Genomic DNA, 12,670 nt, shown 5'->3' with positions numbered 1-12,670 from the left:
CATACACACACACATACACACACACACACACACACACACACACACACACACACACACTCTACCATTATACACCGTGTTTTGTAATTAGAACAAGGAACCGTGTGTTAGTACAAAAGAGAAGTGGCCTGATCATGATAGTTGTTCAGTAGAATCATCTATAATACATCTGCAAAATTTAAGAAGACTCTTTTTGTACCATGTTTCACCCTAACAATTGGAATCTGGCAATTGTGTTAAATGTCCAGCAGGTGGTGCTTACGCCACAGAATTGCAACCTTTTTATATTCTAATACTGTGTTTGTGCAACTTTGATGTGAGGTTGAGGTTTTAAGCAGGGGGCGGGTGGGAGAGGAAAGACATCCACACAGAAAAAGGAGATTTAGTTTGGAAAATATTAAGAGGATAGGTAAAGGAAACAAGAGCGTGGGATTAAACGAGGTCATCCCGTCTGGAGGGGACACCAGCATGGATTAGAATGTCCTATTTCAGTGCTGTAACGTTCTCAGATTTTGAAATAAGTCTACTACCGAAATTAAGTTGTTTTTTGTTCGCTTTTTTTTTGAAAAAGAACAAAAATTGAACAGTCCAACTACTCGAATTAACAGACTGCATTTCAAGCCCACAACTGGGGGATATCTGGGTGGGTGGGGGGGGTTTGGAGTGTTAGCTTAATGACCTCAGTAAAATATTGCTCTAAAAAACCCAGGCTACGAACATTTTTTTTGAAAATGACGCACAAGAGGGCCAGACATCAACTTTCACTCAAACAAGATATCAACTCCTTAACGAGAAGTAACACGGGGATCTGATTCAATTCCAAAAACCATCACGAGTTCACGCAGAGATCTGTTCTTAAAAATCCCCTCAAGTGGTTGCTGGACGCTGGAAGTCTTTCGCAAATTGGACAGAACTCTGCATTAAGTTAACGAGAGGACGCCGACGTACGAAACAGAAATATAAGAACATAAGAAATAGGAGCAGGAGTAGGCCATCTAGCCCTTCGAGCCTGCCCCGCCATTCAATAAGATCATGGCTGATCTGAAGTGGATCAGTTCCACTCCCCCGCTTTCTCCCCATAACCCTTAATCCCCTTGTCTATCAGAAAGATAGAGGCTTGTCTTGTTTAAAATGTTCAAGTACAAAAGGAATTGTTACACTGCAGTATGACAGACTCGAAAACCACTCATTCACCTATCTCAAATCGCAAAAAAGTATCACAGATGGGAAAGGTTGTATTAGATGAAGTCGCTGTGTTTATACACCAGCAATCTCCATCCCGAGAGCGAGCATTTGTTTTCTTAAAAAGTCACTATAATCCTTTTATTAGCCACCCTGAAGTTAGTCACCTTGTGAACAGAAACCAGAAGGAAAAAAAAAAGGTCAAACTAGGTAGGCATCAAAGCCTCAGAAACTTTATATTCGACGTGGATCTTATCTTGCTTTCCTCGAATTAAAAAAAAATACACTGTATTGTGACATATTTGTCCCTGAGAGAGTCTGCGCTGTCTAATTTAGAAAGGAAAACTGCGGCTCACACATCACATATATCCTTAAATAAATCAAACAAAACATACACATCAGCAGAACACTCTCATCTCAATCACTGACAAGCAATTCTACTTCAAGAACACTGGTCTCAACAGCACAGTATATCCTTCTAAAAGTTCTTTTTTTTGTATTCAACAGATAATACTGTCCGCAAACTTACATGTTTTCAGTTACAAAATAAAGTTGTACATTTCAGTTCAGCACCATACTTGGGTTAATCCGGAAATCAGACTGTAGTGTCAGGATCTTATTTTACAGCAAGGCATTCAGTACAAGTTAGTATAGGTAGATGCAAATTATTATTGAAAGCCCCAGTTACACTTAGTGCAGGTACAGTGCCCTATGGAGACTCATCAAGTAAGAAGTCTCACAACACCAGGTTAAAGTCAAAGAACAACACAGCATGGGAAACAGGCCCTTCGGCCCAACGAGCCCGCGCCGCCATTTCAACATTATGAGTCCCCTCTCCACCCACGACCCATGTCTATGCTTACGGCATTCCACATTGAGGGAAGACTAATTTAGGAACAGTTTGTTACACCAATCAGCCCAAGAGCACATCTTTGGGGTGTGGGAGGAAACCGGAGCACCCGGAGAAAACCCACACAAGCATGGGGAGAATGCACAAACTCCCGCGGACACCGGCCCAAATCCATGTATCTGCACAGCAAAACAGTGATAGTCACTGAGCTGTCGTGATGCCCAGCATCTGGTCCAACAGGTTTATTTGGAATCGCGAGCTTTTGGAGCACTGCTCCTTCATCAGGTGAGTGGAGGTTCATTCACAAACAGGACACAATTTCAAGATAATTACAGGTTGGAATTACAGATTTTTCACATTTGCCTATGAACTAACCTCCACTCACCTGACAGAGCAGCGCTCCGAAAGCTTGCGATTTCCAAATAAACCTGTTGGGCTTTAACCTGGTGCTGTGAGATTTCTCACTGTGTCCACCCCAGTCCAAAGCCGGCATCTCCACATGATTATACTTAGCAAAGCATCCACTAGAAGCACAGCTCAGATAATTAGTGCCACAAACTGTTCTCTTGATTTTTCACTCAAAAATGCCAAAGGCTGGTGGTCAGGGGAGACAAATGCTACTCGTTAAAAAGGAACAAATTGCTGGCAACGTGTGTGTTTGATCAACACACTGAGGAGACAAAATATCACCGTGCCAAGACCTGAATTTCCATCAGAACCTTTACCACAGTATTAGTTCCGTAAGAAGTCTCACAACACCGGGTTGAAGTCCAACAGGCTTATCTAGTATCACGAGCTTAAGGGACAGAGCTCCAAAACCTATCGGGACTTTAACCTGATGTTGTGAGACTTCTTACTGTGCCCACCCCACTCCCAGATTTCACTCTCTTTCTTTGCACAAAGTTTAAGTAACTTTCATCGGGGAAATTAGCAAATCCATTTCCTCCCATTTACAGCTCCTCAAATTGGGAACTAATTTCAACGTGGATGCCTAGGTTTTCATTCCCGGAAGAAAGGAGCAAATCAGTGAATCAAAATTGGTCCCGAGAACCTGCTTTTTAGTTTATAATGGGACAAGGTACAACCCCACATATTATACTGGTTGTCACTTGCCAGTATAAATACAAACTCTTAGCACTTGGGTGTTACTGGGCGGAATTTTCCCATCCTGCCCGGCAGGGGAATCGGAGCGGGTGGGACGTGGACCATGCAAAGGTCCGTAGACCTCGGGTGGAGTCTTCCAACTTTGGGGCCAGCGCGGCTGGAAAATCCTACCCACCGTGTCCAAATCTTATCGGCTTTTGAAACGGATTGTGGGCCACCATTTTCTTCAACCTTTCGGTACTTTAATTCTCACCAAAAAAAAAGCCAGTTCAAATGAAGTCCAATCATGGACCCCCCGCATGAGAGACAAAACGAGCTGACAAAACAGGACCCTGCATTCCACCTTGGGCTCAATCAAACAAGACCCAAGCTAACAGGATGAAGAATTGCACCCCCCTTCTTGGGCTTTACTTTAGCCAAAAGACAGATGGCTTTGAAAAATTGCATCAGGAGGCGCCTCAGTTTAACTTCATTGGCTACCCTGATCCATTACTCTATCCTAGGCAAACCACCATCACTGGTGTCAGAACAAAGAAAATTACAGCACAGGAGATCTCATTGAGACGTATAAGATGATGAATGGGATGGATAGGATAGAGGTGGAGAGACTCTTCCCGCTCAGAAAGGACAGTAGGACTAGGGGGCACAGCCTCAAGATAAAGGGGGGGCGGTTTAGAACGGAGTTGAGGAGGAACTTCTTCACTCAAAGGGTGGTGAATCTCTGGAATTCTCTGCCCGTTGAAGTGGTGGAGGCTGCCTCGCTAAATATTTTTAAGACACGGGTTGATGGGTTTTTGATAAGAGAGGGGATTAAGGGTTATGGGGAGAGGGCGGGAAAGTGGAACTGAGCCACGACAGATCAGCCATGATCTTATTGAATGGCGGGGCAGGCTCGAAGGGCGAGATGGCCTACTCCTGCTCCTATTTCTTACGTTCTTATGAACAGGCCCTTCGGCCCTCCAAGCCTGCACCGACCATGCTGCCTGACTGAACTAAAGCCCACTACCCTTCTGGGGACCACATCCCTCTATTCCCATCCTATTCATGCATTTGTGAAGACGTATCTTAAAAGTTACACCCCCGCTAAAAACTAAATCGTATTAGTTCCTTTTCTTGTTCCTTTTAAATTTAAAAACTCAATGAGCTTCTGATGTCAGGATTAGGGTAGCGCAGAGATTAGTGGGGTAAACATGGGGGGGGTTTTAAAGTCAGCACACCCCCCACCCCAGTACAATGGGCTAACCTCATCCCCTGCCTGATCATGGTTCCCCCCCCACCACCCAGCGCGAAACTAGAGTCACGAGAGCACAGAAGGAGGTCAGTCAGTCCATGCCCACTCTCTGCAGAGCAATCCAGTCAGTCTATTTTCCCACTCTATCCCTGCATCCTTGCAAGTTTATTTCCAGTGAGTCCTATTAAATTTCCATTTCCGTATCAAACGGAGGTCAGATGGCAGAAGAGAAAACGCTGGAAAATCTCAGAATCCGAAAGGAAAGAAAAGAGCTGATGTTGAGAGTCCAGACGACCCTTTGTCGAAGCTAAAAGGCACAGAAAAATTGCACTGTCGTGAGAGTGGATGAAAGATGAGTCAAAGAACAGAAGAACATCACAGTCCAGGGACAGATCCTTTGGCTCTCCAAGCCTGCACTGCACACGTTGCCCGACTGAACTAAAACCCTTAGCTAGTCATAGCTACAAAAGCCAGGGGAAAGGCTGCTAATGGCAGTCCATAGACAGATTAGGAGGTGTGGATGGCCAAATCAGCAGAGAAGCTGAAATCCAAGGGTAACTGCGACAGATGAAGATGTTGGAGGGGGGTGGGGTGGGGTGGGGTGGGGGGGGTGGTGAAGGGAGGAATGGGTGGGAGAGGGGTAAAATTGAGAAAAAGGGGAAGCAAAAGGGAGAGAGAAGGTAAGGAAAAAGGGGAGGAATAAAACAGCTAGGCAGACAGGGCAGCAAGGCTGGAAGGGAAATATTTTTCATGAAAATGTATTGGTCAAATATATAGCTCTGTCTATCTGGCAGACCCACTTCGCTGTCAAAATTAAACCCCTTCAAAAGAAAAAACTACTCCCCCAAAAACAAAAGTTATCAGGTCACCCCCCCCCCCCGTCCCCCCCCCCCCCCGTCCCCCCCCCCCCCCCCGTCCCCCCCCCCCCCCCCCCCCCGTCCCCCCCCCCCCCCGTCCCCCCCGTCCCCCCCCCCCCCAAGTCAGCACAGTCAGCCAAAACCTCACTCTAACCAAGGCCAAGAAAGATTGCCTTCCACCAAGATTTGACTCAAGGTTATCGATGGGGACAATATCGAGAAAGCAAGGTCAGTGGAGTTGGGAACAAGACTGGCAGGAGTGGCACGGTGGCTCAGTGGTTAGCATTGCTGCCTCACAGCACCAGGGGCCTGGGTTCGATTCCTGGCTTGGGTCACATTCTCCTTGTGCCTGCGTAAGTTTCCTCCGGGTGCTCCGGTTTCCTCCCACAGTCCAAAAATGTGCATTGGCCGTGCTAAGTTGCCCTTTAGCGTCAGGGGGATTAGCAGAGTAAATACATGGGGTAATGGGGATAGAGCCTCTGGGTGGGATTGTGGTCGATGCAGGCTCGATGGGCTGAATGGCCTCCTTCTGCACTGTAGGATTCTACGGATAGGAGGAGTTGAAGATCAGGGTGAATATTTCACCCTGGTCAGAGAGTTCAGCAGCAAGCCAGGCGGGAATTAAAAGTAAACGTACTGGCACGATCATTGTTTGGGATGTTACAGCCCTTGGGAGCAGGAATTCAGTGGGGCGTGCAAGGCAAAAACTGGTACAAGTAGCGAGGGGGGAGGCACGGCGGCTGGTGCTGCTGTCTCAGAGGCCTGGGTTTAATTCCGGCCTTGGGTCACTGCGTTTGGAGTCTGCACATGGTCCCTGTGTCTGTGTGGATTTCCTCCCACAATCCGAAAGACATGCAGGTTTAGGTGCATTAGCAATGTTAAATTGCCCCTCAGTGTTGGGGGTGGGGGAGGTTATCAGGGTAAACACGTGGGAGCTACAGGGGTAGGACCTGGGTGGGATTGTTGTCGGGCTGAATGGCCTCCTTCTGCACTGCTTGGATCCCATTCTATGACACCCTGATCAAACAATACTTTTCAAGCTGATAAGATGTTTGATGATGACAACAGCATCCCTGTTTTAAAGATTCATTCATTCATGGGATAGGAGCGTTGCTGGCTTTGCGAGCATTTATTGCCCATCCCTAATTACCCTTGAGAAGGTAGTGGTGAACTGTCTTTGTAAATGTATTTAATCCACCCCCTGTGCTGTCTGCGACACTGGTTTAAGGGGTTGGTTAACTTGGGTTCTGATAAACCTCCTCGGCTCCGGCCAACAAACCTCACTCGGCCAATTGTACCCAACTCTCTTCTGTTGGGAGCCGATTAAAAATTAAATTGAATAAACCGAGGGACAAAGTACAGAAGGGGGCAGCCCCTTATTACAGCGTTAGCTTGGTTGTGTGTCCACCACTTCCTTCCATTTTCCCACTCATGCAATTTCTCCGAACGCTTTAAGTTACTAAAGCAAAGCACTGCACCGCGATGGCCTTTCCAACTCCGTGTAACTGAGGCTTAAACAGGAAGGAAAGCAAAAGGATCTAATTCATTCCTAGGAAAAACAAGAAGTGACCTAAGCATGAAGACGCGCAGGAAAGGAAAGAAAAAAAAGGTCCCAAATGATGTGTCCTAGTCGGAGCACGGAACGTCTTTTATTTCGAAGAGCTACGCTTAGGACCAGAAGGCCAGCGATAGGTCAAAGCCTGCGCGGCGAGATGCACCGTGTGTCCAAATTCATTGTTGAATGCCGTCTAATTGACCCCCTCTCTCCTCCGTTCGTCCTCCTGAAGCGGCTCAGTAGTTGTACTGGCGTCGGCACGGCTGGTACACAAAGTTGCCGTGGTGCTTGGTCCGGTGGAAGCGGCACTCCCTCGCCAGGTTCTGCCTCTGAATGCGGTTACGGCTCAGCTGGCGTTTCTCCACCCGTTGTTTGGCTCGTTGGATCCGGCGGACCTGACTCGCCTTCTCCAAAATAGTAGCTCGGCCGATCACCGCCGCGGGAGCTGGGGCGGCCCATCGTTCTATCCTAGCACGATTTTCATTCCTGCGGATGATAAACAGACGTTTTTGGTTTGTTTCCAAGATACGTTCGCTGGCACCATGGTGTATTATAGCCCATTAAACCGGCATCCCTGTCACTCGCAAACTATTACCTCTCTCTCACTCCCCTCCCAAAACCTAAACTTTTTTTTTCCTTTTCAGACAGCTACGGTCATAGAATCTGTTAATGCAGAAGGAGGCCATTCAGCCCATCAAGCCTGCACCGACTCTGCCAAAAGTGCATTTCACCCTCCTGCCCTATCCCCTTAACCCCATCCATTTACCGTGGCTGACCTATCTAACCTACACATCTTTGGACACTAAAGGGCAATTTAACATGGCCCAATCCACCTAACCTGCACATCTTTGGAGTGTGGGAGTTAATCCACACAGACATGGGGAGAACGTGCAAACTCCACACAGACAGTGACTCGAGTCCGGAACCGAACCTGGCGCTGTGAGAGCAGTGCTAACTGCTGTGCCGCCCAACTGATTTTCCCTCAAGAATTTAAGAGTTCTGTTTCAATTGCAAAAGAAATGCGTTCACCTCCCCTTGAAGTTTCTCAGCAATGGAAGCAACCTCTCATGACGTTTCTTGCCGCAACCCATCACTTTGAATTTCCAATTCTTAATGTCCACCCCAAACTTGGCAGATTCAGTGGGGAATTATGCCATAAAGATTTTGTAACATGGAGCAATGAGGGAAGTATTGATTAAGCAGACATTTGTAATATACCATATTGTAAGCAGGAAGAAATAGGAAGGAGGACAAAGTAACAGGCAAAATCTACACTGTCTTCAATTTCTCAGACTGCTGATAGAGTCATAGAGGTTTACAGCATGGAAACAGGCCCTTCGGCCCAACTTGTCCATGCCGCCCTTTTCTTTTAAGCCCCTAAACTAATCCCAATTGCCCACATTTGGCCCATATCCCTTTATACCCATCTTACCCACGTAAGACCTCAATATAAACCGCAAGAGGCATAACTAAGTATTGGAGATTACTCACACCACTTATTCAACAAAAAGATCAGAATTTTACAGACAATGCAAGTTATTAATTCTTGCTTTTTAACTCACGGGTATGTAAAATTCAGAAATTGGCATTTCATTATCAATGAGCAAAACAAAGAAGGGAGAATTGTGGAAAGAATCAGATTTAGGTGAACTTACTGATAAATTAATTGTAGAATTGACCCTCAATAGGTTAAAAATTTGGCATTTTCCCCAGCATTCTATTATCAACAAACAAAATAAAATTTAGGGGGAGAACTCTGAAAAGCCCAGTGAAGCATGGCACAGTGGCTAGTGCTGCTGCCTCACAACGCCAGGGACCCAGGTTCAATTCCAGCCACGGGTCACTATCCGAGTGGAGTTTGTATGCTCTCCCCACGTCTGTGTGCGTTTCCTCCGGGTGCTCCGGTTTCCTCCCACAGTCCAAAGATGTGCAGGTTAGATGGATTAGCCGTGCTAAATTGCCTCTAGTGTCAGGGGAATTAGCGGGGCAAATATGTGGGGTTATGGGGATAGAGTCTGGGTGGGATTGTGGTTGGTGAACTGTAGGGATTCTATAAGCAGTTGAAGCTATCTCATTGAATGTTTTTAAGGCAAGGTTGGATAGATTTTCGAACAGTGAAGGAATTAAGGTTTATGGTGAGCGGGCGGGTAAGTGGAGCTGAGTCCACGAAAAGATCAGTCATGATCTTATTGAGTGGCAGAACGGGCTCGAGGGGCCAGGTGGCCTCCCCCTGCTCCTAGTTCTTATGTAGATCAGATTTAGGTGAACTTACTGATAAGTTGGGCGGCACGGTAGCACAGTAGTTAGCACTGCTGCTTCACAGCTCCAGGGTCCCGGGTTCAATTCCTGGTTCGGGTCACTGTCTGTGTGGAGTTTGCACATTCTCCTCGTGTCTGCGTGGGTTTCCTCCGGGTACTCCGGTTTCCTCCCACAGTCAAAAGAGAGGTTAGGTTGATTGGCCGTGCTAAGAAATTGCCCTGTAGTGTCCAGGGATGCGTAGGTTAGAGGGATTAGTGGGTATAATATGTAGGGATATGGGGGTGGGGCCTGAGCGGGATTGTGTTCGGTGCAGACTCGATGGGCCAAAGGGCCTCTTTCTGCACTGTAGGGTTCATTATCATTGCTGGACCCTCAATAGATTAAATTCTGAGACTAGCTATGATCCTGAAAAGGGTGGTTCAGTTATTTTATACTCAGGGGGGAAACAGAGAATTGCCTCAGCCACAGTGTTGCCCACCAATATCGCCCCCCCCCCCACCCCCCACCCCCATTCCTCCTCCTGCCTTATCTCACCCATCGTTGATTTCTTCGCTGGTGTCCTCCTCCAATGTGCTGATGTTGGTGTTGCTGGCAGCGTAGACGGACATGCTCGGGTGCTCGATGAGAAGGTTCTCCAAGGGGCTGCTCTCCACTTGGACCTCATCCTGGCCTTCTGCAGTAAAACAGGGGGGAGGGGTGACAAACCAACTCTCTTCCAAAGTGCAGGGTAAAGATGGCGGAGGAGCAGAGCTGCCTCCGCAGTGACAGACAGACTCAAGAGAAGAAGAAGAAGAAGAGGGGGCCGAGGGAGGGGGCTGGTCGGAAAGGCAGGGGCTGGGCGCGGTCGCCTTCACTTCTTCGCTTGAGGGGGCAGTGCAATCGGCTAAAGTTTGGGGTGGGGCGTGCGGGGAAGAGGTACATGCGACCATCATCGGTCATGACGATTCGTGCGAGAATCAACAGATAATCAAAATCAAAAGTAAATCAGATTGAAAGCGGTAGATGGGAATGGGGGCGGGGGTGGGGGTGGGGGTGGGGATTGGGAGAAAACAAAAAACACAAAAAAAAAAGAGACTGATTAGTCATTTTCTCAGAATGACAGGCACAGTGCAGCATTTTCAAAAGTTTACACCTTGGCCCACCTTCAGAGCAAAGTCGCCAGAGAGCAATTTCCCCCAAAGGGCAACTTTCCATTTGGAGCAAGCGTAAGGTTCTTGCACAGCCTCGACCCACCAAGAAGGCACAACCCTCACTTCTTAGTTCAGAGCAAGGTTATTTTAAGGAGGTGGGGGTTGCGGGGGAGCGGGGAGTGGGGGGGAGGTGGCGGGGGGAAAGTAGCAGGGAAAGGGGAACAACATTGTGTTCCCGTTGGCTCGCCAGAGACATGGGAACTGAGCTGAGAACGGGGTCAAACTCAACAGCAAAAAAGTCCAAGAAAAGCAAGTTAATACTGGATGTGCATGGATTACCTGGGAGGCGAGGGGAGGGGGGGGGTGCGTTCTGTTACCCCCTCCTTCCCCCAATTCTAGTGAATCTTACTCTTAAAAAAAACACCATTAAAGCAATGCTAAAATGTTAACTCGCCTTCAGAAAGCTATTATAACTTAAACTTATCTACTATTTCGTCCATGCTGAATTCTCCCTCAGTGCCCCTGAACAGGCACTAGACTGTGGCGACTAGGGGAATCTCACAGTAATTTCATTGCAGTGTTAATCAATCATTCTGAAGTACAAGGGAGCTGGCAAAGTTTCCCTGAACTGTTTCTCTATGATCAATGATTCACACTGTGGCACAGTGGTTAGCACTGCTGCCTCACAGCACCAGGGACCTGGGTTCAATTCCTGGCTTGGGTCACTGTCTGTGCAGAGTTTGCACATTCTCCCCATGGGTTTCCTCCGGGTGCTCCGATTTCCTCCCACAGTTCGAAAGAGGTGCTAGTTAGGTGCATTGGCCATGCTAAATTCTCCCACAGTGTACCCAAACAGGCGCCAGGTGTGGCGACCAGGGGATTTTCACAGTAACTTCTTTGCAGTGTTAATGTAAGCCTACTTATGACAAATACATAAATATATAAAATATAATAATTCCTACAAGGCTTCAAAAACACTGAAATGTTCAGAACGGCTAGACTAAAGAATTGGATTTCCAGAAACATCGAGTCTGAATAGAAACTTTGGGGGAAAAGATGAAATGTAATGGAGTATGTTAGACCAAGTCTCATAAAAGGGTTAATTGTAATAATCTGAGATCACAGAATCCTTGCATTGCAGAAGGCGGCCATTCAGCCCATCGAGTCTGCACCGACCACAATCCCACCCAGACCTCATCCCCATTTACCCTAGCTAGTCCCTCTGACACTAAGGAGCAGTTTAGCATGGCCAATCAACTTAACCTACACATCTTTAGAGTGTGGGAGGAAACCGGAGCACCTGGAGGAAACCCACGCAGACACGGAGGAGAACATGCAAACTCCACGCAGACAGTGACCCAAGCCAGGAATCGAGCCTGGGACCCTGGCGCTGTGAGAGTCAGCAGTCCTAACCACTGTGCCACCATGCCGTGATGTCAAAGGAGGAATTGGCATATACTCACGATCGGAGAGAATCAGGAGAAAGCAGCCTGGAAAGAAGCTAGTGTAAATATGTCACAATAAAGTTAGAGTACTTGCAACCAGCACTCTTTGGTGGGTTACTGAAACTACTCCAATCCAACAGCACAATAATATACCTGTGTCTGGTTCCTAGGTTTGCTGAGGCACTTGTACAGACCACACACAGAGAGTACTAGAGTATTTCTGTGCATGTTGGATTATTTAAAGCTAATCTTCAGGAGGGTATTATGTTCCAAGAGGTTAATTCTCACATATTTCAAAGAAAAACAAAGGGCCGCTTGCCAAATTTGACATGGGATTATTTATATCAAAAAGGTTTACAATTCCTGCTGGTTTGCGCCACCCTCCCCCCCAGTACTAACCCCCGAGTTAAGTTTGTGCATTCAACAGCGACACTGAAGTTATTTAAGTGTAGATATCTGACAGCCATTTACTTATACAGTGAGATCCTACAAATATCAGTGACTGGCGATAGAGCCCTGGTTTGAGGGGGGAAGAGAAGGTTTGTTGGCCAGCGTGGAAGCTCATTCCCAATTGCTCTGCAAATACACATGTGGGATTTTTAAAATTATTTCATGGGACGTGGGCATCGCTGGCAAGGCCAACATTTGTTGCCCATTCCTAATTGCCCCTTGAACTGAGTGCCAGTTAAAGTCAACCAATAAGAGTCTGGGGTCACATGTAGGCCAGACCAGGTAAGGACGGCAGATTTCCTTCCCTAAAGGATATTAGTGAACCAGATGGGTGTTTTGAAAAAAAGACAATGGTTTCATGGTCATCATTAGACTTATAATTCCAGGTTTTTCAAAATAATTCACCATCTGCCGTGGTCCCCAAAGTGTTAATCCTGGGTCTCTGGATCACAAGTTCAGTGACAATATCACCAGGCCACCTTCTTCCCTTAGATATTCAGAAGGGGAAGATAGATGTTTGTAATGGGAGCTTAATGTCTCATCTGAGAATGGCTGGATAATCCAAATTGGCCTTTTGATTTGACAATACTTTTTCCCAGGGTGCAAGAGT

At 47.0% G+C, this 12,670-nt stretch overlaps 1 protein-coding gene across 4 annotated transcripts in view; it reads right to left on the bottom strand.

Annotated features, from left to right (window-relative positions):
- Positions 1-5,335: 5,335 nt before the first annotated feature.
- LOC145353828 (tumor protein p53-inducible nuclear protein 2-like) overlaps positions 5,336-12,670 on the bottom strand; it is a 35,107-nt gene continuing 27,772 nt past the window's right edge. For 3 of the 4 annotated variants that reach the window (XM_080204671.1, XM_080204670.1, XM_080204672.1), the window contains exons 3-4: positions 9,570-9,918; positions 5,336-7,262 (exon numbers count right to left, since the gene is read on the bottom strand). In XM_080204671.1, coding sequence (XP_080060797.1) covers positions 7,013-7,262; positions 9,570-9,918 — 599 coding nt within the window. In that variant the 3' untranslated portion in view covers positions 5,336-7,012. The remainder of the gene's footprint in view (positions 7,263-9,569; positions 9,919-12,670) is intronic. The other variant, XM_080204673.1, reaches the window with a different exon arrangement.

Source organism: Carcharhinus amblyrhynchos, chromosome 16 (genome assembly GCF_965287045.1).
Source record: "Carcharhinus amblyrhynchos chromosome 16, sCarAmb.v2.hapA, whole genome shotgun sequence".
Classification (NCBI taxonomy): Eukaryota; Metazoa; Chordata; class Chondrichthyes; order Carcharhiniformes; family Carcharhinidae; genus Carcharhinus; species Carcharhinus amblyrhynchos.
This window is presented reverse-complemented; position numbering and strand designations above follow the sequence as displayed.